Source organism: Melanostigma gelatinosum (genome assembly GCF_949748355.1).
Source record: "Melanostigma gelatinosum genome assembly, chromosome: 11".
NCBI lineage: Eukaryota > Metazoa > Chordata > Actinopteri > Perciformes > Zoarcidae > Melanostigma > Melanostigma gelatinosum.
This window is the reverse complement of record NC_136644.1, coordinates 9,145,264-9,168,193: the sequence shown is the minus strand read 5'-3', so window position 1 is coordinate 9,168,193 and position 22,930 is coordinate 9,145,264. Positions and strand designations below refer to the sequence as shown.

At 41.3% G+C, this 22,930-nt stretch overlaps 3 protein-coding genes across 3 annotated transcripts in view; 2 read left to right on the top strand and 1 right to left on the bottom strand.

Moving 5' to 3' along the window:
• The window catches only part of klhl5 (kelch-like family member 5), a 49,249-nt gene extending 32,161 nt beyond the window's left edge, over positions 1–17,088 (bottom strand). The window contains exons 1-2 of the mRNA XM_079278952.1: positions 16,985–17,088; positions 14,885–14,948 (exon numbers count right to left, since the gene is read on the bottom strand). Of these exons, the coding sequence (XP_079135078.1) occupies positions 14,885–14,948; positions 16,985–17,027 (107 nt within the window). The 5' untranslated portion in view covers positions 17,028–17,088. The remainder of the gene's footprint in view (positions 1–14,884; positions 14,949–16,984) is intronic.
• Positions 1–22,930, top strand: part of rpl9 (ribosomal protein L9) — a 337,328-nt gene that overhangs the window by 77,638 nt on the left and 236,760 nt on the right. The window lies entirely within an intron of this gene.
• Positions 17,277–22,909, top strand: LOC306784585 (uncharacterized protein; the record flags this gene model as incomplete). The annotated part of the gene is made up of 9 exons (XM_079278616.1): positions 17,277–17,364; positions 18,372–18,668; positions 19,289–19,585; positions 21,201–21,311; positions 21,460–21,513; positions 21,702–21,737; positions 21,825–21,878; positions 21,967–22,014; positions 22,723–22,909. The coding sequence occupies 9 exons, from the start codon at positions 17,277–17,279 to the stop codon at positions 22,815–22,817; spliced, it is 1,080 nt and encodes a 359-aa protein (XP_079134742.1). The 3' UTR covers positions 22,818–22,909.

Below are 22,930 nucleotides of genomic sequence, written 5' to 3'. Positions count from 1 at the left end.
ATTATATGACTCCCAACAAATCACACTGTGCTCTTCAGCAGCATGCGGCAGCGGCAAATGGAACAATGGCTACATGAGTCCATCACACAATATCCAAGCAGCACGAAAACCCTGCTCAAGCGGTGATTCCTATCGATCCGCGAAATACGAAGCATGAATTTGGATACTGCTAGAAAATAAAGACCCTTATTGTCGTGACCACAGCTCATCTAAAATGTAGCAGCAAGGCTCCTCACTGGTACCGAGAGGAGAGAAGAAATCTCCCCTGTACCTTCATCTTTTACCTGTGAAATCAACTGATTTTGGAATTATTTTATTTGTTTTGAAAGCATTGCTTTGATTTGCAAAAGCTTATAACTCCGATTTACTAAAACGTCTGATCAGTTCCTCTTTGCCATTCCACGAAGCCTGTTGCCGTTCACTCTCCACTGTCAGCTCTACTCTGTCTGTTACCATTTTAAAATCCTATCATAACAGATATATTTTACAACCGCATCACAACTTCACATCACACATTTTTATTTGAATCAATTAAATGTTTGTTTTTGTTCAGCGCGTTGGTCAACATCTCTTAGTTTTGTGTGTTTATGCTCATTAACCTTTTAATATGAAAATGCTAATTAGAGCAGCTTTAAACAACAAAGTAATGTCCATGAAAAGAGAAAGTCAGAAGATTAGCTGCCATCAGCACAAAGAGATTGTGCAATTACATTTCATGGAACAGCTGTGTAAAGTTATGCTAAGTAGGTGCTGGTAGATTCAAAACAGAAACAGATTTTAAAAGTACACGAATAACCAACCCACTCATTTTTCTTTAAGAGTCAGAATGCCTCACAACAAGAATCCCATATTTACACAAATTACCTCTGTGTGCAAAATGATAAACGATCACTAATCCTCCTGTGTGTGTGTGTGCGTGTGTCACATGCACGGGTCGGGTTGTTTACCGTTGCTGAAATCGCTGAGGCATGATGTTCGCAGCTGCACACTACAGGAGATAATACACATCCTGAATTATTGATGGACATGAAAACAACTCTTTTCTTTCCCCTCTCTTTCTCTGTCGGCAACTGTCTCTCTTCCCTCCTCTCCACCCTTAACCACTCGGCGGTTTAACAGCTCTCTAATGACTGGTCTATTTGCTTTCGTTTGCAAGCACATACATCAACTGTAAACACACACACGAGCAAATAGTCTCTATTCTCAGATATAAAGCGCAGGTGTGTGTGCTCTTCCATGATGCATTCAGGTATACCTTTGTGGGGCAGGTGGCAGGTGGAGGAGAGCAATGTGCTTGCTCTGCAATTCATCACTCCCTCTGTCACTCCTCTCTAATGCTCCATAGCTCTTCTTTTCCCCATTTCCCTACTGACATTCTTTCTCCATTTCTGTCCATCTACACAAACCATATTTGTCTCTGTGTTATTTTCCCTTTCGGCTTTTTTGCCCCCCCTGCGCTGCAGGGCCTTCTTTTCCTGTTCGCTCTCTTCCTAAATGGGCTGAGTGTTGAGGGAGGAGAGGAAGTACAAAACATGAGGGAGAGAGAGATGGAAAGAGAAAGAGAGAGAGAGAGAGAGTGAGAGAGAGAGTGAGAGAGGGAGGGAGCATTTACGGCCAAATAAAAAGAGGGCCTTAATAATTTACTCTGCCCTGCTGCCACAAGCCAATCACAGCCCATCGCTCCCATTTAAATGAGAGAGTAGAGAAAGAAAGAAAGAGATGTTGGTACAGCCGGTCCCTCGGCACTGTGAAGCTTTGAAACATTGACTGGGAAATGTTAAGAAAACTGAAGCATCCATTAAAGTAGCAAATGAACAAGAATAATCACCTTATAACTTCTTGTGGCAGTCTTTCATTATCTCTGCGACACTGAGTGACGATGGGCCACTCATGCACTTATGACTGGAGTTATGTTAACGTTAATTATTTTGTCTTGTCTCGTTATGCCAGATTAGAGATTGGGAGTATATCTACTGCCTCTAAACAGCTGAGCCGCTGCTCGCAGCTAACGGCTCTAACAGCGCAACACAGTAAAAACTAGTGCTAACAGAGCTAACAGTGAGCTAACACCTATACCTGAGGGGGAACCGGAGGGTGGGTTGCTATGCTTCCACGAAGACGTGGCTTCATTCTCTTCACAGGTAAACATTAACCCTTCTATATATTTACATAGAAAATAGTTTTTTGCTGCTATATTAATGCTCTAAATCCCGTAAATTGTACGTATAACCTCTAATCTTAATGTCCGAGCGAAACAGAAGTCAGAGCGTCTTTAGCTCCTGTACTGACGTGTTCCCCAGTTAAACAGAATATTTGAGTCGTGTACAGTTACAAGAGGAATTTAAATCAAATCCTTCGCAGTTGATTGAAAAGGTTCCGTGCTTACATCCATGACTGCGATATATGAAGCTACAGAGGACTGTGGCTCCACACACACCTCCCTTGATGCTAAAATTTGCAGGTTGGTTGAAATTATACAGCTTACGTAAGCACACTTCATATTTTGTTTAAGAGGAAGAGAAGATCATTTGATTTTGATATAGGAAGACAAAGAAACAGATTTTAAAAATATACAGCTGCATAATATGGCCGAGGATGTGATCTAAAAGAAGAAGAAAATAATTTTTCATTTCATCTTGACTTTAATTTTACCCCAATGGATTTGTGCTGAAGGCAGTTGCAAACAATTGAGGACACCAGTTTTTCCCCAATTAGACAAGCCATCCTCAATCAGCTGGTAAAACTCTATCCCCAAGTGTGACACACACACACACACACACACACACACACACACACACACACACACACACACACACACACACACACACACACACACACACACACACACACACACACACACACACACACACACAATGGAGATTCTACTGTAATTCTTTGGTCCACTCTGCTATAGTGTGAAAGAAATAGACAATGCCTGAGGGGCATTTTTATTCTTTGGATGAGGCAGCGCTCTATCCAGGAAGCTTTCTGATTGGTCAGCCAAAGGAAGGTCACCTTTCACCCCCCCCCCCCCCCCCCCCCCCAACCATCATTGATCCATAAACCTGTGAGACAACAGAGGGACACAGAAGGAACGGAACAGGAATACACACAGAGAGAAATCGAAGGTGAAAGAGGAGAATTAAAAGCTGATTAATGAATATTATAATAGCGATGAAAGACGCTGAACAATTCTGGCAGCTTCTGGACCTGAATGTCGGCGAACCAATCCCGGCCCAGGGGTCACAATCTTAAGGTAATAATTAGTCAGCCAGTCGACACTCGATCAATTCTGGATCAATTCCTCACTTAGTGCGAGTCTCTGAAAGTGATGCCCCAGTGTTTTATTTTGGCCATTCCAAAGACGAAGGAAAAGAAAAGAGATGGCCAAGAGAAGCAGCAGCCAGCATGAGGCGGACCTCCCCTTCACACGGTCATTGATTACTAGTCCTTTTTACTACTCAGTCAGTATTATCACACCTGTATCACCTGTGTGGCATCATAACCAAATATACATCTGAAAATGCATTATTTAAAGAGCAAACTGTCTCTTAAATGCTTTCAGATTCAAAGACCAAAAGGTTTCCTTTTACATATTTGTTTTTAGTTTTTTGCAATGACATCTTTCATAAAGAGAGAAAACTTATCAGTGGAGCACAAACGCAGAAAATCACTGACTGGAACAGAAGGAGACTGAGAGGAAAGTGAGCACCAGTAAATTAAATGACAAAATAACAAAACAGAAATGTATTTATAGATTTTCCAAACTGGGTGTTATCCACATTATTGTGTCCATCTTTACTAATGGGTCATTTATTAAACACTCCACACCTCCACTATAACAGACTCAGAAAACACAGACTCCAACAAAACAATGCATATCCTTAAGCTTTACAAATTTATCTCAATTTTACATAAATTATTTTAAACTCTGGTTGCTAAGGCCGACTGAAAACACACAGGAATGATCCCCCCCGGATTTCCTGCAGCTCACTGTATATCTACAGGGCAATTTGCCAATAACCAGCTGTTAAGCAGAACACTATGATTTGTTTTACCGATGTATCATGTGTGTTAACTTTGATTATATTAAAACAGCAATAGCTGTTTTTTTTAGTGGACTATTAGAAGAATGAGTCATTTCACTTTGACTATTTACAGAGTATAGATGAGGAGATGGACAAATCACATGGAGGATGGCGGACAAGCAAAGGCAGCAGGGGACCGTACTGCAGGACAAACACACCAGCAATGTAAAATTGTAGTTTATTTGGGAAGCTTTTGGATGCTTTCAGTTTGCTCTAATATACCTATATAGTTCTTACATAAGGCTAGAAATAATTCCTCTTTTTACTCGAGGTCGCTTCCACTTACAACCCCTAAAACTAAACTTCAGACATCCAAAAGCCAGTTTGTGTCGAAGTGCAGCTTAAAAGGAGCACGGCTTGTAATCAGCAGAGAGGAGGAAGAGGCAGCAGGAGACCATGTCGGTAATTACTAGAGGATGGGGGGGGCATTTAGAGACCGCTGACGCTGCAGTTTATCAATTCATAACTAACTGGCCATCGGTAGTTCATATTTTAACAGTAGGGAGCTTTTAGCATGCTTCTGGTTTATTGAGAGAGAGAGAGAGAGAGAGAGAGAGAGAGAGAGAGAGAGAGAGAGAGAATGAATGAATGAATGAATTAAATCATCGAAGGACAGAAGGGCATTTGGGATGTGTGTGTGTCCGAAAGAGACACAATGAAACCCTTACGCTTGATTGTTCTCCTCTGATGTTTGATTATAATTATTCGCGCCAAAACCAATTACAATACAGAACTAATCTGCATTCTCTGAATGATAGGATATTTATTTGATCTAAAGCACAAAACAGAGTTTCACAGAAAATGCGGGAAAAGCCAATGTCACTGAAATGTCAAACCTACCAGCTGGCTTTCTCCCCCAAAAACACCTGCTCGCTCCTTCTTTCTAACAAACCCCTGAATAACATTATCCCAAAATAGAGTTCCCAAAATAACATTATATCTCATGCATGAGAAACCGTGTTTGTGTGTGCTGCTTTGCATTAGAACGTTAGATGGGAGGCTTGTTTTATTCACATTGTACAAGCTGCTCTGAGACGTGACAAGAATAGTCAGCTGTAGAAATACCGCACCGTACACAAACCAAGGCAGAGAAAGAGAGAGACAGTGAATACGTGCTTAAAGAGATCCACAAATAGCGGGGTCATCACGGCACAAATAACGCAAACAAACCTCAACAAAACCAGCAGCACGGCAAACCACACAGACTGACATTGTGCATTCGATCATCTTTACCCTGATCATCCACTGACTGTGGCTTTGTTTACGTGCACCAAATATTTGGGTTTTTGCCCCGTATTCCGAAAAACACAATATTCCTAATAAGCTCTATCCATTAATATTCACATTTCCAATGCAGTCGTGCATATGATAAATAACGTAAAACCCAAACATGTCGCTTATCACTTCAAAATATGAGAAAGTGGAACGGAGCCACTTGTGTCCTTTTGCATTAAAATATGTTATAAACCTCTCTCTTTCATTCCCTGTTCTTGAAAAAGTCGACGTTGCGATATTTGCGCATGTCCAAAAGAAATGTTGATATCCAAGTCCTTGCTCTACTTGGACTTTGTGAACTATTGGCTAGTTGGTTTGTGTAGAACGGGAAAGAGGCCGTGTGTCACAAATGCCTTAAAAATCCCTATCTGTCTACATTTGCAAAGAATGCTCTTAAAACCCGTATATTATCGTTATATCACACACGTCTTAATCAGATCAATGCTCCATTCGGAATTAGGCCTAATTCAGAATATCCAAATGGAATATGATGTTTACATGATTCATTTCAAATTCAGTGTACGTATGACTCTTCTCAGACTGTAGTGAAATTTCAGCAAAAATAACTTAATCATGCTAACGAAACACGACACCAGATGTTGCCATATTTGTTTCATGGTGGACAATCAAATCAAATCAGTGGCCAGCAGATCAGACTGTGGTTGTACTGGACAGTTTTCAGGTGTGAACGTGTATATCTAGGGCTGTGCACACATACGATTTTGTCGGCTAATCGATTGATTTAAATCGACAGGTATGTAAAACTGAGTTTCTCCACAAAGAATCACACAAAAGTGCCGCCTTAAATCCTGAGTTTACCACAGATGTGTTTCTTATTTTCTTTGACATAGTTCATTCAGCATGAATAAAGCATAAAGAATGACGAAACAACTGTAGAAAAAGAGACCAAAAGCACAGATTAGTCCCCTACTCGATTAAGATGGGGCAGACCTACATCTTTAATCTCATGTTAATTCTCTCAATCTCTGTCATAGCCGGTGAATTCTGGAAACAGAATGAGGAGGACTCAAACTCAAAACACACAGCAGTCAAGCAGGCAGGATGAAGGCTTACAGGTTGGAATGCAGTCCGAACAGTCAAACAAATCCAAGAGGACACGGCTGGCGAACAGGTCAGGACTAGACAACAGGTCAAAATACAGAAACAGGTAAACAGGGAGCAGATTCAGTTTCAGGTGCAGACGGCAAGAAAGCAAAGGCATAAGAAACCTTGACAATCTGGCAGAGAATCAGTGGAAATGGCTCACAGACTAATGAGGGAAATGGGGAGCAGGTGAGCATGTGGGTGCAAAAGGTCAGGTGATGGAAGGGGCGGGAAAGGGGTTACTGCAGTGCAGGGGGGAGTGGCTGAATCAGCAATGACAGGGGAGTTGGTATGGTGGCAGGAAAACTGCAGTGCAGACAACATGAATGCTAGGAGCTGGCTGTAGTAATGACAATCACTGCGTTCCATTTCGCAAATTTCGTCTTGTTCCTTTTACTGCAGCTGCCCTTACAACATACATTCTGTTGCAATCGTTTAATTGGGATACACTACTTTGTCATAACCAGGCGGCAAGCTCTGGGTCTGAACAGTAAAGCCAATGCGGAAGTGTCTTATTCAGCATGCAGTACTTAGCTCCACCCTCTCCTGTCACTTATGGTTGCAAAAAAACAAGATGGCGATCCATAAGATGGCATGGTGACGTCCACTTCTTATTGTTATAACATTGCACCTTGCATGATTTGACCCCTCTTGCTTCTATACTGTATATCCGCTGCGCAGAGGATTGTGGGTCAGAACAGCCAGAAAAGCATGCTGGCTTGCATATTGCAAAATGCGACTGAATGCAGTAGGACATTCTGGTATTTTTCGGCATACAGCATTTGACATGCTATGTATTGGGACAGACTTAATATTTTTTCTAGTATTGTAGTATTTGTATTGGAACGCACAGCAGCTCTGTCTCTTTAAAGCATTAATAATTGATTATTCTTACCACTTGGAGGCAGTGTAACAAGCTGTAAACACAACGCTAACATATCACCACCGTTTCAAGTTTTTTTGGTGAACGTGTTACCAAACAGTGACCTGTTTATCCATCCAGAAAACAAGTGGCAACATCAGTGTTTATTTAAACGCTTAATGTGAAGGGAAATTTAAATCTCTGTAGCTAGTAGATGCTTCGACTAGTGCCCATCTATGTCTGCTTTTGGTGCCGGCAGGTACAGAATAAATATCAAAACAACAAATTCAGCACTGAATGCTTGTGGCTTTTCTGTGTTTGGAATAAAGGGGCTGCATTTCTTTCTCCACTCATATAAAAGGAAATCTTTTCATCACTCCAGAGCGATCACTCCAAAGACTCTTGGATTGATTATTTCAATGATAGATTGATTGTGTGATCTTACCAACTGATGTAGGTATATCATGCATTTTATTGAGCTTTTATCGTTGTGTGTTTTTACTGTGTTTTTATTGGTTTTATGATGCATTTTAATTGCAACACTGCCTGCAAGCCTGATTTCCCTTTCAGGACAATAAAAGTTGATGGCGCGTGTTGTGACCAATAAAGCACTTCTAAGTTTAAAGTGTTCATTTTAAGTCAAACAGAATCTTAAAGGTCCACACACTGGTTGTGGATTTCCAAAACTGCATTTTGCACCCAGCGACCAGAAGCAGAACCCCCCATTTGTTTGTTTGGCAGGCTTGAAAATAGGTGCAATTGGAGCACATTGATTTTTCCTCATGTTAAAAAGCTTTTAGTGACATGCCATTTTCTCACCAGAGAAGGTTACAGCAGAGGAGAGAAGAGAGGGAGGGAGAAGGTGAAACATGAAGGGATACAAAAGAGATGCAGCAACATGATGGCTCTGCGCTTCCTGTAAATTCACCCCCATTTTAGCCCACTTCACTATCCTTCGAAGTGCTGCTTCTCCCAATGCATTCACACACACACACACACACACACACACACACACACACACACACACACACACACACACACACACACACACACACACTTAAAACCTTGAAAGTCTGAGAGAGAGGCGGCATGAGAGGCCCTTCCATATTTCTTTTCGTGGACAAAACACAGAGGAAGGGACAAGACAAAGACTCAAGGCGACTGTATTCAGAGCACATACGACTAATATAAAGCAGTGATTCAGACAGACAGACAGTGAGACAGACAGACAGACAGACAGAGATATTAGAGCCAAGACAAGGATGAGTCTGGAAAGCTTTGTCACCTTTAAAGGTTCACGCATAACGATAATCTCTTTGTGAAACCTCATAATTTCTCCATAAAGAGTCATAAAGTTTCACAGTGGCGTTGTCTCTGGAGAGCCAGATGACGCCTTACTGCTGACACAGCGCTAAATCACAGCTCTCCCTCCCCCTCCTCTTCCTACTCCTCCTTCTCTTCCACCTCCTCCACCTCTTTACAATGGAAATACATGCTCCCTACTCCTACCTCTTCAACCTCTATTTCTTCCCTATCCGTCCCTCCTTTAACTTGTTTGCCATCATTTGAACGTACCTTCGACGAAGTCAATATACTGTTAATGAGCACACATGCACATGTATATCAACATGCATATTTTAAATACAATTGGCTTCCAAAGGAGAAAATCTAACTTGCAATTACTGATTCTTTTTGGCCATTTGGGGCAGCACAACCATTGACATGTTAGAAGTTGATATCATGAATTTACAAAAAAAAAGTTCTTTAATTACACGTGCAGAAGTTACGGAGCAACATTATGATTAATTTGGAGTCATGTTTCTGGTCACCTGGTGAGTCACCTCTCTTTTAGCTCCGCATTTGGTCTCTATAAGCTTGAGGGAAATATCTGGCACTTTAGCTGCTAAAAACTCTACTTCATTTAGCTGCTTTCGGTATTTTCTGTCTTATTGTACATTCTGGTCATATTATAAGGACAGTTCACCTCAAAATCCATATATTTCATCTTAACTGTCAAGCTTTTATCAATCTAGATTTTGGTGTGAGTTGCCTATAGTTTTGGAGATATTGACCATAGAGATGTCTTCCTTCTTTCCAATTTAAGAGGACTATATGGTTGTCGGCTTGTGGTGCTGCTGTCTTTTGTTAAATTATGTGCCGCCACTCCGGAAAAATGTAGGTTCATGCAACAAAAACGCTTTGTTAGGTTTAGGAAAGAAAAAAAAATCATGGTTAAAATGAGTAACTTTTGTTATGTAGCTTAGCCTTTGCAAACGGTCTCCCCTGCTTGTACATGGGAGGACGATGTATAAAGTTACATAATTGTACTTAAGTATAGCACTTAAGTAAATGTACGTAGTTACATTCCACCATTGCTAGAACAAGAGCACAACATTTTACAAGAGTACAAAGTTCTTCATACTATAATTTTGCTCTCAAAGTGCACCAGATTGTTGCATTTACCTTTCAAATGTATAACTCTCTTCCGGGGAGCAAGTCCCCAAACCCTCCTAGAGGGTTGGAGGTCCACTCCCCACAGTCGCATAAAATCCTGTGGGAAACACTGTAGTCACAGCAATGCTTTGAGCTAAATGCTAATTTCAAGCTAACATGCACATAATGAAATTGCTACTGTTTACAATATGTCAGCAGGAAACCGTTCTCAATCGTAGTTTAGCGTGTTAGCTTGCTTATACATTTGCCAATTAGCACTAAAATCTGAATACAGCTGAGGCTAATGGGAATGTCATTAGATAGAAGTAAAACTTTGCCCTGAAGATCAGTGTGAGGGCCAGAACTGCCCCACCGTGAGAGCGAGCCTGTACGCACGCGGTGCTGCAATCTTCAGCAGCGCCGCAGCGCAAAAACGTTGCCGAAACTGATTTACAATTAAAAGGAATTTAATCCTTGATTACATCCCTCCCTCATACAGTTTGAAACCCCTCCCCTTTTGTCCATCACAATTCCTATTGGCTAACTCCCAGGTCCCAGGTGCCCCCTGTAATCGCCTGTCTAAAAGACTCTCTGTCCCTTCGTTCTTAATACATTCAATGACTGTCTGTTATGGCTTAACCCTTCTATTTTTTTGGAAAAATAATTAAAAGTTAGACTTGAAAATAAAAGTATCCCCATGGTCGAAATGATGAGATAGAAAGTTGAAATTATGTGATAGCATGTTGTCTGTGTACCGACATTAAAATGATCACAATAGGTGGACAGGAGAGGCAAAGAGGAAAAGAGGTTTTCCAACGATTGAAAAAGATCGACAAATAATCCCAAAATGTCCACGAAGAGAAAAATTGATGCAGAGGGAAGAAAATGTAATGAAAGATGGGAAAGCGAATACGTTTGTGCTTCAAGGAGAACAACGGGTCTGTCTTCTGTGTTATGAGGCGTGTTGGTGATGAAGGATACAATTCACGTCGGCATTTTGACACCAAACACGGAGCTAAATTTAGCCTCCAAGAAAAACATCAAACTGTCCAAGAATTAAAAGGCAGACTGCAATCACAGCAGAATATATTTACACAGCTACAGCCCAGTGCATGCTGAAGGTATGTGAGCAGAGCTCCGACCAGATACAGACTTTTACAAATGTCAGTTTGTGAAGAAACACCATCGCAGACCGACAACACAGCTAGCTAAGAGACGAGCAGGTACTTGTGTTTTTAATGAACTGTTGATGAAAGCACAGACAACACGGATACATCATCTATCCATGTTTATCAGACCTGACTCTCAGTGAGCAGCTCTTGGATGAAGCTGCCATGCACAGGACGACGACAGTGAGGAACATTAGTGATGCAGCGAGGTGAACAAACAGCTTTGAACAAAGTTAATGTCATAACTTGTGTTTGATATTTGATATTTTCTTTAATAGTTTGATCTTTGATAGAGTCATGTGGGTTTCTTAACCCTCAATTAAAATGATTTATGTTACAATAACAGAAATGTGTTTAAATATAATTTTTCATTTATATAACTGCATTTACAATATGTTTACACTTGAATAAACAATAATCAAATGCAGAGAGAGTTATTTAACAATATGTTAGGAGAAGTTACAGTTATACAGTCGTACAGTTACAACCGGCCCTTTGAGGGTGACCGTGATGCTGATGTGGCCCAGAGTGAAGATGAGTTTGACACCCCTGTTCTATATAAAAGATAAGACTTTGCACCTTTTGGCAAAAGCTTCATGTCTCAAATTCTACTTCTAGCTACTAATCCTAAAACACCTTTATGCTTATCTTAATTATGCATTTCCAAAACACTTATGCTTATGACTAATTATGAATTCTTAAATATGAATCATTAAACACTTTTATTATAACTTCTAAACACACAGTTCTACACTCAAATTTCTTACATCAGAGGAATCTGAAGTCATTATCTGAGGACCGTGAATGTCTGTACAATATGTCATGTCAATCTTTCCATCAGTTGTTGAGATATCTTAGAACCAAAGTGGTGGACCGACCAACCAATGTTGCCACGACGCTGGCTTGGCTAAAAAGATGGGACAGTCTGCATAATTCAGATGAGAATTTGTCAGTTTTATTAATGAAGATGGAGGGGAAATGGGCTCTGGAGTCTTATTTTCCTTGTCTCATTAGCATGGTGCATTTTCATTCAGCTGCATGACTGATGGAAAATGTGAAACATAATGTGAGCTGAGCAAGTTTAGATTACATTAGGTGACTTTATTATGTCCCGGAGGAGGAACTAGTTTCTTCGCCCACGCATAATGACAAATAACAACAGAGACACAAGTCAAACAGGTCACGGCAGACAACTATGAAAGATAAGCTGCCAAAACCACAGCACGAACACACAAATACTCAAATACGACATCAGCGCAGCCCAGGAGATACTAAATCAAAACAATGTATTTAATATAATCCAACACTTAACAAATAAAAGACGGACCACAAGTTATGAAACTGGGACCAGAATATGGGCCATAAATGTGAAATTTTGTCATAACAATACACATGAAAGGAAACCTTAAGAAATGTGTCAAAAGTACAACCCATATCTAAGATAACAAGCAAGTATCTCACCTCATTCAAGTTCCACAGCTGTGGGTGAAAAAGACCCTCTAATTAGTTCTGTGGAGCATCTTTGACTGTCAGACAAACAGACAATCAAAAAAGGTGTAAAGGATGAAAGAGAATTTCAAATGAAGCTATTGATGCTTCAGCCTATCTGAGAACATCATCGTGTCCATTTAAAGCAGATCCAGGGATTATACTCAGGATTCAGAGTATGACGAGAAGGATCAAATGTACAACACCTAATGCCTGCGGAGCCGAGCCTGTTAAATATCCTCTCGTGTACCTAAATCCCTAATCTCATCATGCTGTTACATTCAGTCTCTCAAATCTCTGCATCCGATTCTGCGGTAAGGCAGAGCTCCAAAAATAGTCCACATACAGTATCTCTCAGGGGATTTCAGTCTGAGGTGAGGCCTTTACAGGATTCATGGTTCATGTTCATTTTCAGCAAACTACTTGAAGAGAAGTTAAATGCTGAGGAGAACATCCGTCTTCTGTCTGTCTCTCACACGCACAAATATACACACTTCTCACCCAGTCAGCACTGTTGTGTTCATCATTAGAGCGTCTGACGGCAGCATTAAAAGTGATGGATGCCTACTGTTTGCTTACTACTGGACAAATCACATGTTTGATTCAGGCAGCAACCTCCAGTTCTGTCAAGTGAAGCCAAAGCAGAAGTGTCTTGTGACTCCTCCGGTTTCAAAAAGCAGTCTGGTTGTATTGAAGTCTATGAGAAAATAACTCTATTTCTCTCTTGATTTATTACCTCAGTGAATATTGTAAACATGAGTTTATGGTCTCAATCTCTAGTTTCAAGTCTTCTTCAATGCATAAAGCAGGGTATGCTTTAGGGCGGGCTTACTGTGATTGACAGGTTGCTGCCGCGACCAGAGCCGTATAAGGTGCCGCTACGTCACTCCTCCACATTCCAAATATGGCAACTTCCGTTCATTGGTTGCGGAAAAAACCCGGGTTGGCGACGGCCGTAATCCGCCAAATCTCCAAATGGCAGTCCATTACATTACAGTCATCTAGTAGACACTTTCATCCAAAGCGACTTACAATTCAGTGTCTATCTATACACCGCAGGCACAGCTACGGGAGCAATTAAGTGTCTTGCTCAAGGACACATTGACATGCGACTAGCGGAGCCGGGGATCGAACCGCCGATCCTCTGATTGAAGGATGGCCCTGCTCTCCACTTAGCCATGGTCACCCAAAGTCCACAAATCAATGGGTGACATCACAATGACTGCTCTCCACTTCTTATGTCTATGGTTTGATTGAGTCAGATGGTCTGACGGTATGCCAAAGCTCCAAAGTGGATAATTAATAGATTGTCTACTTAGTTCGGTTTAGGCAACAAAACTACTTAGGTATAGGAAAAGATCGTGGTTTGGGTTTCAATAACTACCGAAGTGCAGTTACTGAACGCAAGTTCCGTTACAAATAAATCAATGGTGACTTCTCGTTTCACACATGGAACAAACAGCGGTCTCCAGGGTGAAAGAACAGTTTTTTTTGTGGTCTGGTTCATGATTATCTGGATATACACAATTTGATTTTGTGGGATAGCTACGAATTACAGCGCATTTGTTTTCCGTAGGTTTAGCTTCCAATGCTGGATAAGAATTTAAATTTGAAAAGATTTGGAAAACTTAGGATTCATTAGCAGGGGGTCATAGATATCTACAGAAAATGTAAAGGGTTGGCTCTTGCCAACAGATGATACCACTCTTATATCTGTACGTTAATCTTGACATAGGAGCCATCTAGCTAGCTTCGCATAAATATTGAAAGCAGGGGGAAACAGCTAGCCTAGCCCATCCAAAGGTTAAAAAATCTGCCTACCAGCACTTCAAAGCTCACAAATCCACATGTTAAATATTTGCTGGTTTAATCCATACAAAAACCCAAGCGTGAAATCCCCTATTTAACCGGTTTAACCGGCGGTTTTGTGCGGGACTATTTCTTGGCTGAGCACATTAACTTCTTGGAGTCTCCTCCGTTAAGTTAATCATCTCCTGGCTCCTGCTTCATATTTTGCCGTACAAACATGGAAGTGGTATCAATCTTAATAGTGGTGGTAGATGAAGGGTCAGGGGGTCACAATATCTTTCTCTGTGCATCATCATCCATACAGAATTTAATAGCAATCTGGCCACTATTTGTCAAGTCAAGATATCTTGCTCTGAATGGACCAACAGACACTCGGACTCCAGCAAGCCAATTGACATTCCCATACCATCCTGCTAGAAAAGCGATAAATGGGGGAATCTTCAATATACATCTTCCAAGTCCATCTGCAGGAGATTTCCCCCGATAAACCCCGGTCGTGATTTATTAGATTTCTGGCAAACAGTCAGGTTGAAAGTTCAGCTCCTCCTGTGTGGGACTAAAAGCAGGTTTCATTTTCCGGGTTTCTGCTGGTTTGCCAGAGAACACAGCAGTTTATTAATTACACACACGACGGGTAAAGAAGAGTGATTCCATACCTGTGGTTTTCTAACCTTGGTTCAAGGAGGCTTGATGGTCCTGGAGGTGTTTCCAGCTGGTCCCCTGAAAAAAAGTGGAACACTTTCATTTCACTCCATCACCGCAGCCAATAAAAGCTTTTTGAATCAGGCGTCTCACCCGCCTCTGTTATCTTTTGACTCTCTTCCATCAGTGTGGAGCTGTGAGATAACATAGAAGCTCTTCACAAAAGAAGGACAAAAACTCTTTTCTTCTTTTTTTGATACATTTCATATATTTAACTGAATGACAGGACATGTGGATTCAATCAGTTTAATTAAAAGATCCAATTCATCATTCAAGATAATAAAGACACAGACAAAATCTTTATCTTTATCATGGAGGTCTGCTGTTTACAACCTGCAACCTACAACATGTGAATTGATCAGTTCATCATGGCTGAACTGCAGTCACTTCTTCAATGAATTGTTGGTTGCCTAAATCAAAATAAGCTGTTGCTAAGTAACATCTGGTTTAGTCTGATAATCAGCCAACTTAACATTATATTCTTCGTGAATAATCGAGTGATTACTCTCTGGATTACGGGATGTATCACTTGGTAGGCCTGAGGCTTTCAAAGGCTTTGTTTTGTCCGACTTTTCAGTTTACAGTCATTTCAAACTCGGAACCCAAGCGTCTTCTCCATGTGCTGCTCATTGTTTACAGTCCGTTTAGCAACTTGAGATGAGAGACACAATAGCTCACACTGAGCTTCATTGGGAGGGAGGTAGCATCTTGCTCAAGGAAACTTCAGCAGGGGGAGACAATGACATAAGCAGCTCCTCCCACAGCCAATGTTTATGCCACAAGTCTGCCAATGATCACAGGTAATACAGTGGTAAATACATTTCAGCCATCCGCTCAAAGATATTTGGAAATGCTCCAAGTGTCAAGCAGCTTTGACTGAACAAAAAGGGATTTTTTAGTTTTTTGCTGCTTCCATCCCGCTCTAAGCTGCCGACTGAGCTCTGAGAGAGGCGAGCCGCTGCGGAGTGGAGATAAGGCTCTACCTGCCAGCCATGCTCATCACTAAACACACGGTGTGTGTGTGTTTGCCTGAGACACTGTGCATGTCCCAGGTCTGCCAAGATAAGAGGCTCTCAGGAACCCAACCAAAAAATCGGAGCTACACTAAACACCCAACAGAGATCAAGTCAAGCGGTACAAAGGAAAAATACTTATTTATTTTTCGGAATTAGCTGAAATGAAAAAAATATATATAAACAGAGAAGTAATTTCCTCTACAGCAGCAACAGAAAGACTTATCGGTTCTCCACTATGTGGTAACGTTAATTAAAGGAGAGGCAGCTGGCCTCGGGTCTGTGGAAGCTCATACCTGCAACTTGGAGAAGAGGCAATTATAATGATGATGATGACATGGTTATGAGAGACCTTCTCATAGTTATGATGTATTCCAATTATGTGATACAATGTAATAATTATGAGAAACATGTGAGAAATGCTCTCATAATTACAAATTCGTATTAAATACTTATTATCTCATCATTGAGACATGTTGTTATAACTATAATTATGATAAATTATGAGATAGTTTATCATCATTATGAAATACAAAGTAGCAAGAAACTACAAAGCAAACTTATCTCATAATTGCGAGAAAACTTTGAAAAATCACAAGGTAGTTCCTATTAATTAGGTCAATTATTATGAGAAACATTCTCATGATTATGACTTAAAATTACAATGTATTATCTGATACTATTTGTATCTCTAGCTCTTATCATGGCAAAACAATCACTCATAAATACAAGACACAAAGACGGATACTAAGTCATAACTTTTAGTCACAATCATGTAAAAGTATCTCTAAAAACATATAAAGGAGTGTTACATTGAGGGTAGTTCCCTCCTCAGCTACTGAAACCGTGTGTACAGTCCACCATAGATGATCCTCTCCCTTGTTGTTAGAGGCATAAAGAAACATCTCTTTGTTTCTTTCTTTCTGTTTCATATAAACAGCTTTAAACCAATAGGCTGACCTCTCTCTCCCCATATACAACGCAAATATTCAAAACACGACGGATCTATCATCCACACCCCGACACAGCCTTTCTACTTACATTCTGCTGATAGTAACTCTTTCTTGCATCTAAAGCCCTCCATTTCTCACTGTTTCTGAGAAAATGACAGGAAGCGTCGTAGGAAGTGGTTCATTCGTCTCTTTGCGTTCTCGCCTATTTCTGCAAGAATTGTGAGTAATATCGCATCCGGCTTCTCAGACCCTACCGACAGGCTTCTCTGATGCAGGGTGAGAAGGATTGTGCTTGTTTAAACTCAAGCAAGGGAAGTCGATACCACGAGCCACAAGTCATGCCTGAGAAGGAGTGTGTTGTGTGACCTCATGGTGCAACCATGACAAGAGCAGCGCTGATTAAACTCCTCATCCTCGTGATCCTCGCCTTCATCATCTGCCTCCCAGACTTCTTCACATTGTACAGAGGTGGGTCATCTGAAGCCACTTCGAATGGAGGTTTATCCACTCTGTGTGTGTGTGTGTGTGTGTGAGTACAGTATTGCGTGTGTGTGTGTCTTTGGCAATTCTCCACAGCCTTTAGAAGCGTTACAAAGGCTGTGACTAAAAGTGTTTTTCTTCGACGTTTTGATCAAACTTTATTTCAGAAGTTTACCGTTAAAAGAAGTCAACTTTATTTTGTTGAGTCACTTTGTTCTGTTCCTTCCTGTTCTTGTTAACTCTGTTTAAACGTCTTTCTTTCTTTCTCTCTGAGCTAAACTAGCTAAACTGACACGCAACCACGAGTCACTGCCTCGTGGTTGCATGTCATGTTGCAGTTTACACCCGTGTCTGTCCAAAATGTCATCACGTCTTCATCTTATCCTATTAGACATTCATGTAAAAATTGTCATAGTTGGCATATGAATTCTTGAGTTATGGCCAAAAAGGTGTTTTTTTGAGATCACAGAGACCTTGACCTTTGACCAACAAATTCAAACCAGTTCATCCTTTAGTCCAGATGGACGTTTGTGACAAATTTGAAACAATTTCGCTTGAGGCGTTCATGAGATATCACAAGAACGGCACGGACGTGAGGTCACAGTTACCTTGACCGTTGAGTCCAGGTGGACGTTTGTGCCTGAGATACCTTCACGAGAACAGACTGGACAGACTGGACAGACGGACGTACGGAAATCATACCGCCTCCGAACACGGCTGTCGCCAGCACGGAGGCATAAAAAAACACTCCCACATATAACTCCATACAACACTGACTGAAGGCTGCTTTGAAAGTGCTTCTGTATTGTATTGCCTTGAGAAGCTTGTTCTCTTTACGAAGGCAGCTTGCTTAAGGCTTTGCACTCACACACGTCTTTTTGAGATCCCGCTCTGATTCCTGACTTAAGAGCACTTTGCTTTTCCCCCCCCCACCCTAATCCGCTCCCGCCGAGAAATCGCTCTGAATCGTCTGTTCGTTGTTTTTCTCCTTTCAGTATCAAAAGTGAACTTCCTCTGCCTGCCCTACCGACCCTGTGAGCGAGGGAATCGGCTGGAGAAGGGGGGAAATGAGAAGAGTGGTGATGCTGAAATTTGGAGAGAGGATTTGTGTGACCCTCCGTGGACTCCAGGAAGTAGAAAGTGGGAGCAGGACTGCACACGGGAGAATCAAAGCAACGCGACAGATCCTGAGTCGGACTCCGGGAGGGCCGGTGAAGACCCAGAAAAGAACTGGTTCATGTGTGAAGCAGATATGGACATGGCAGAATTACATAGAAACATGTCATCTTCAGGTATTATGCAGTTATGTCGATACGATTTTGTTATTCTTAGCCATGTGGCTACAGGGATATCAGTCGGCCCAACACTTTGGTCCAGACTGAAATATCTCAACAACTATTGGATGGATTGCAATGACATCTTATGCAGACATTCATGGTCCCCAGAGGATGAATCCTACTGACTTTGGTCATCCCCTGGCTTGTCCTCTAGTGCCACAAAGATGTTGATATTTCTGTTGTTGAGTGAAATCTATCTAGCTCACTCCCCGTTAAACTTTGATTTACATCAGCATTGTACTCATCACAGATCTGAATCAGGGCCTTTATTATTTGGAGATTGAAGTTGGTGAAGTACAGTTAGACATCTGTTAATTTAGTTTCCGATGAATTCAAAACATTTCTTACATTATGCTACTCGATCTCGTTTTCAGTTTGTAGCTACAGTTTACTCATGTTAACTGCCACTGAAAACTGTTGTGTTTGTGCTTTGTAGGCTAACAAAAGACACAAATTACTAAGCCATAACTTTTAGATACTTTTAGTCACAATTAGAATGGTAAGGACGTGAGGTCACAGTGATGATATGCCTATTCGGCTGTTACCTCTGCATTCATCTATCTGTCCATTCACAGCTCTGAAAACACACATCGAGGTGTCGGTGGAGCTTCAGCTTCGTGATGCAGAGACCCTGAATCTCACCTTGTACAGCAGCAGCAATCACAGCTCCTTACACCTCCACCCACCTGAGGAGGAGGAAGAAGAGGAGAGGAGGGACGATGAAGGGCAAAGGAGGGCGTTTTACTGCTGCCTCCCTGTCCCGCCCGCCGAGGAGCCGGCCAATCAAAGACGCTGTCTCCTTTGGCTCGCCAATCGAACAGTTTTGACTGCAACAGCGCAGGAAAAGCTGCCATGGAAACGCACACAGAGAGGTCGGTGTCAGGATGAGGGCGAGCTCTTTGTCCCCTGTGTGGTCAGCGTGGCTTTACTCTACAATTGGAGAGAAGAGCGGGAAGAAATTGGCCAATCAGTTTTCATTTTGGGTTAAATTGATTCAATCTCATTCAAACCCGTCTTCTCTCTCTGTCCACAGTGGAGTCATTTCTTTCAATAGATGGAGCCAAATTTCCCTCAATTCTTCTTCTCTTGGCTTCAATCTCAGCTCTGTGACTTCGTTTCCCTTTCCTCACTCTGGGATCCTACGGCACAGAGACACAGTACATCTTAATCTACTGTATCTACAAAGGCTGTATTGATTCTGGCTTGCTCTCTTTCTGTTCGTCTCTCCAACACTCCCCCAAGCTACGACTAACTCACATTTTCCAGTGTGTGTGTGTGTGTGTGTGTGTGTGTGTTAAAAGCTGGAAACCATCTCACTTTAACTTTTCCACGAAACTTTTTCCATCCTCTCCCTTTCCTTTCTGCTCCCCTTTGTCGCTGTATCTTCCGCTATTATTTCTTTGTTTTTGTCTCATTTCTGGATTTATTAATCTGGATATTTTCTCCTCTCTTTTGCCCACCAAATACATTTGTCAGGCGAGTCAGTGAGTCCATTGTAACGGGGGAAAGCACCCAAATCCAGACAATCAGAACATGTTGGTAATTTAGTGATAAAATGAAGTTACATAAGCTTACAGGCAGACAGGCAGAGATTTAAAGGTGAAGGTGAAGGTTCAGGTTCAGGTGGCTGGATAGTAGGGACCAAAGCAACTGAGTCGGGAAAAAAGGAAGCTGGTATGTGTACATGTACCAACAAGGTTGTGAAAAAAGCCTTCTAGTTTCCCTGAAATGAAAACTCACTGACCTCTGTCAGTTTTATTGATGGCCTATCAGTGACTACCAATCAGTTTGGAGCATTTCTGGGCCTATGGTAGCTCTGTGAGATTGTTAGTAATAATTAAGAACAGAGACAGCTCATGTGGAGTTTTAAGACGCTGCTTGTTGCTGTTGTGCGTGCAGCTATTTGTAAATGCTGCCTAACATTTCAGTCAGTATTTGTATGGTTATGTATCTCTTTTGGCTGTTTGGTTTTCATGTTTTCTGCAAATCAGAGTAAGTGATAGAAGTCATGTGTTAAAGTTGTTAATTAGGTTTAGATATGCAGTGTGTAGGTTTTATTCTTATTTGGGTTTATTTACTTTAGGCTGAATAAGCAACAAGTGTATTATGGATATCTGTTCTGGATATCCCAAAAGATAATAATAGGCCAAAATACCTCACTTCAGCTATGACTACAGTAACAATTGGATTGTAAACATCTGAAATGGGAAGTTTTCCTCGAAAAAAATCTATTGCAGATATCAAAAACACAATTGTGAATATCTGAAATTGAAAGACCATGCAAAGGACAGGCAGAAGTTCCTTGGAAGAATGTCACTGCGGATATCTAAATTTGTTTCGATAGGAAGAATTACACTACAGATAACGTCACTACATATCCAGTCTAAAATAGCTAAAATGTAATTGCAGTTAGGAGTGTGGGTGAGATTAAATGATTAAATGTTAAAAGTGTTACAGTCTCTGTGTAAATCCCTCTCTGTGCTCCAGATGAGTGGTCCTGTGTGTTCAGGGCGCTCTGGCTGGTTCTGCTGTGTGTGGTGATGCTGACTATAGTCACAACCGTGCTCGGACAAATCTACTGGAGGAGACGCTCATGCAGTAAGACACGCACGCATGCACGCATGCACGCATGCACGCACGCACGCACGCACGCACGCACGCACGCACGCACTCTCACACACAGGGTTAGTTTGAGCTGTTGAAGTTGACCTGAAAATAATTCAATTTTTTTTTATATTTCTGTCAGAAAAGCCCAGCATGCACCCTCTTGGTTACGTTGTCACTGGCCAGCAGTTGAACGGTAAATTTGAATATTTTTTAATTCAATTCAAAATACTTTCAAATAGTTGTCCCTTAAGATACAATATGAGGCAATCAAGTGTTTACACACAAAGGTGAGATCAGAATGCCTCTTTATGAAATGAGTAATAACAAACATGTCTTATAATATGCCTGATGTACTGTAATGTTGTAATGATCTTCAACTAGATGGTGAGAAGCCCACAGAGATCATTCATCCCAAAGGTAAAAGATGATGGTGAAATAAACAGCAATGCTACAAAAGGTCTTCCCTCTACAGATGTAATACTAACGGCCTCTTATTGACCACAGGGATGAGCCTTCACTCGTATGGACTGTCTCCCATTCAAGAAGTTGACACTCAAGGTAAGAATTTCTGAACACACACACACTTAAACAAATTCAGACCAATTAGTGACTTTGTGTGTTAACATTCTTCAAATGCCTTTTTCAGATGACATAGAAACTCTGCTGGATGGAAATGTTGACCACTGCTATACAGGTAAGACTGCATTTGCATCATAGGCCTACCAAAGTACGTATTATATAGACTGGCTCATTTCAGAATGGTGGAGTGCGCACCAGAATATTTAAGTAAAAGTAGTGATACTTGTACTTGGAAAATAAGTACCGGTATGTCAGTTAAAATGTAGTCAACATTACTGCATTACATGACACTAGTGGAACAGTGCCGCACCACAAAGGCCTCCAAACCAATAGTAAATTCCATTTCTACATCCTGTGGACTACCGTTTTGAAGCCTCGAGTTCGGCATATCGGCCTTCGCCATCTTGGCTTTTTGCAACCAGAAGTGACACGAGACGTGGAATGACAACGCTGCTGCAGCGACCTGTCAATCACAAGGCAGCCCCGCCCTAAAGCATAACCCGCTTTATGGTCTATCTGACTCTAAATGGACCATAACTTACTAAATGAACATCATGCTGTATTGAAGGCTTGAAACTAGAGCTTGAGACCATGAACTCATGTTCACAATGTTTACTGAGGTAATAAATCAAGAGAGAAGTACGGACTTCTTTTTGCAACCAGAGGAACACTTCCGTGTTACTATATCAGCAACCTGAGTTAATCTATTGTACATCAAATGAGCCTCATGCAGACAGTTAAGATCCCCCCACCCACTCTTCTCACTGTCATCTAACTCCAGTCTGATACATTTTTTTCTTTTTTTTATCTCGTCCATCTTTAGCAAATCTGCATCATCGCATCCATCCCTCCACCTCCTGCCTCACAGAGGAGCAGACAAATGGACTTAAAAGTGCACTGGATGAAAATAAAAAATGACTGCTTCAGTTACAACTCGTCATCCTCAGACGGTCTTTGGGCACTTTATTAGAGGGGCTTCTTAATATATTACTAAACTGTCCACACCTAAATAAATGACTTACCTCCCAAAC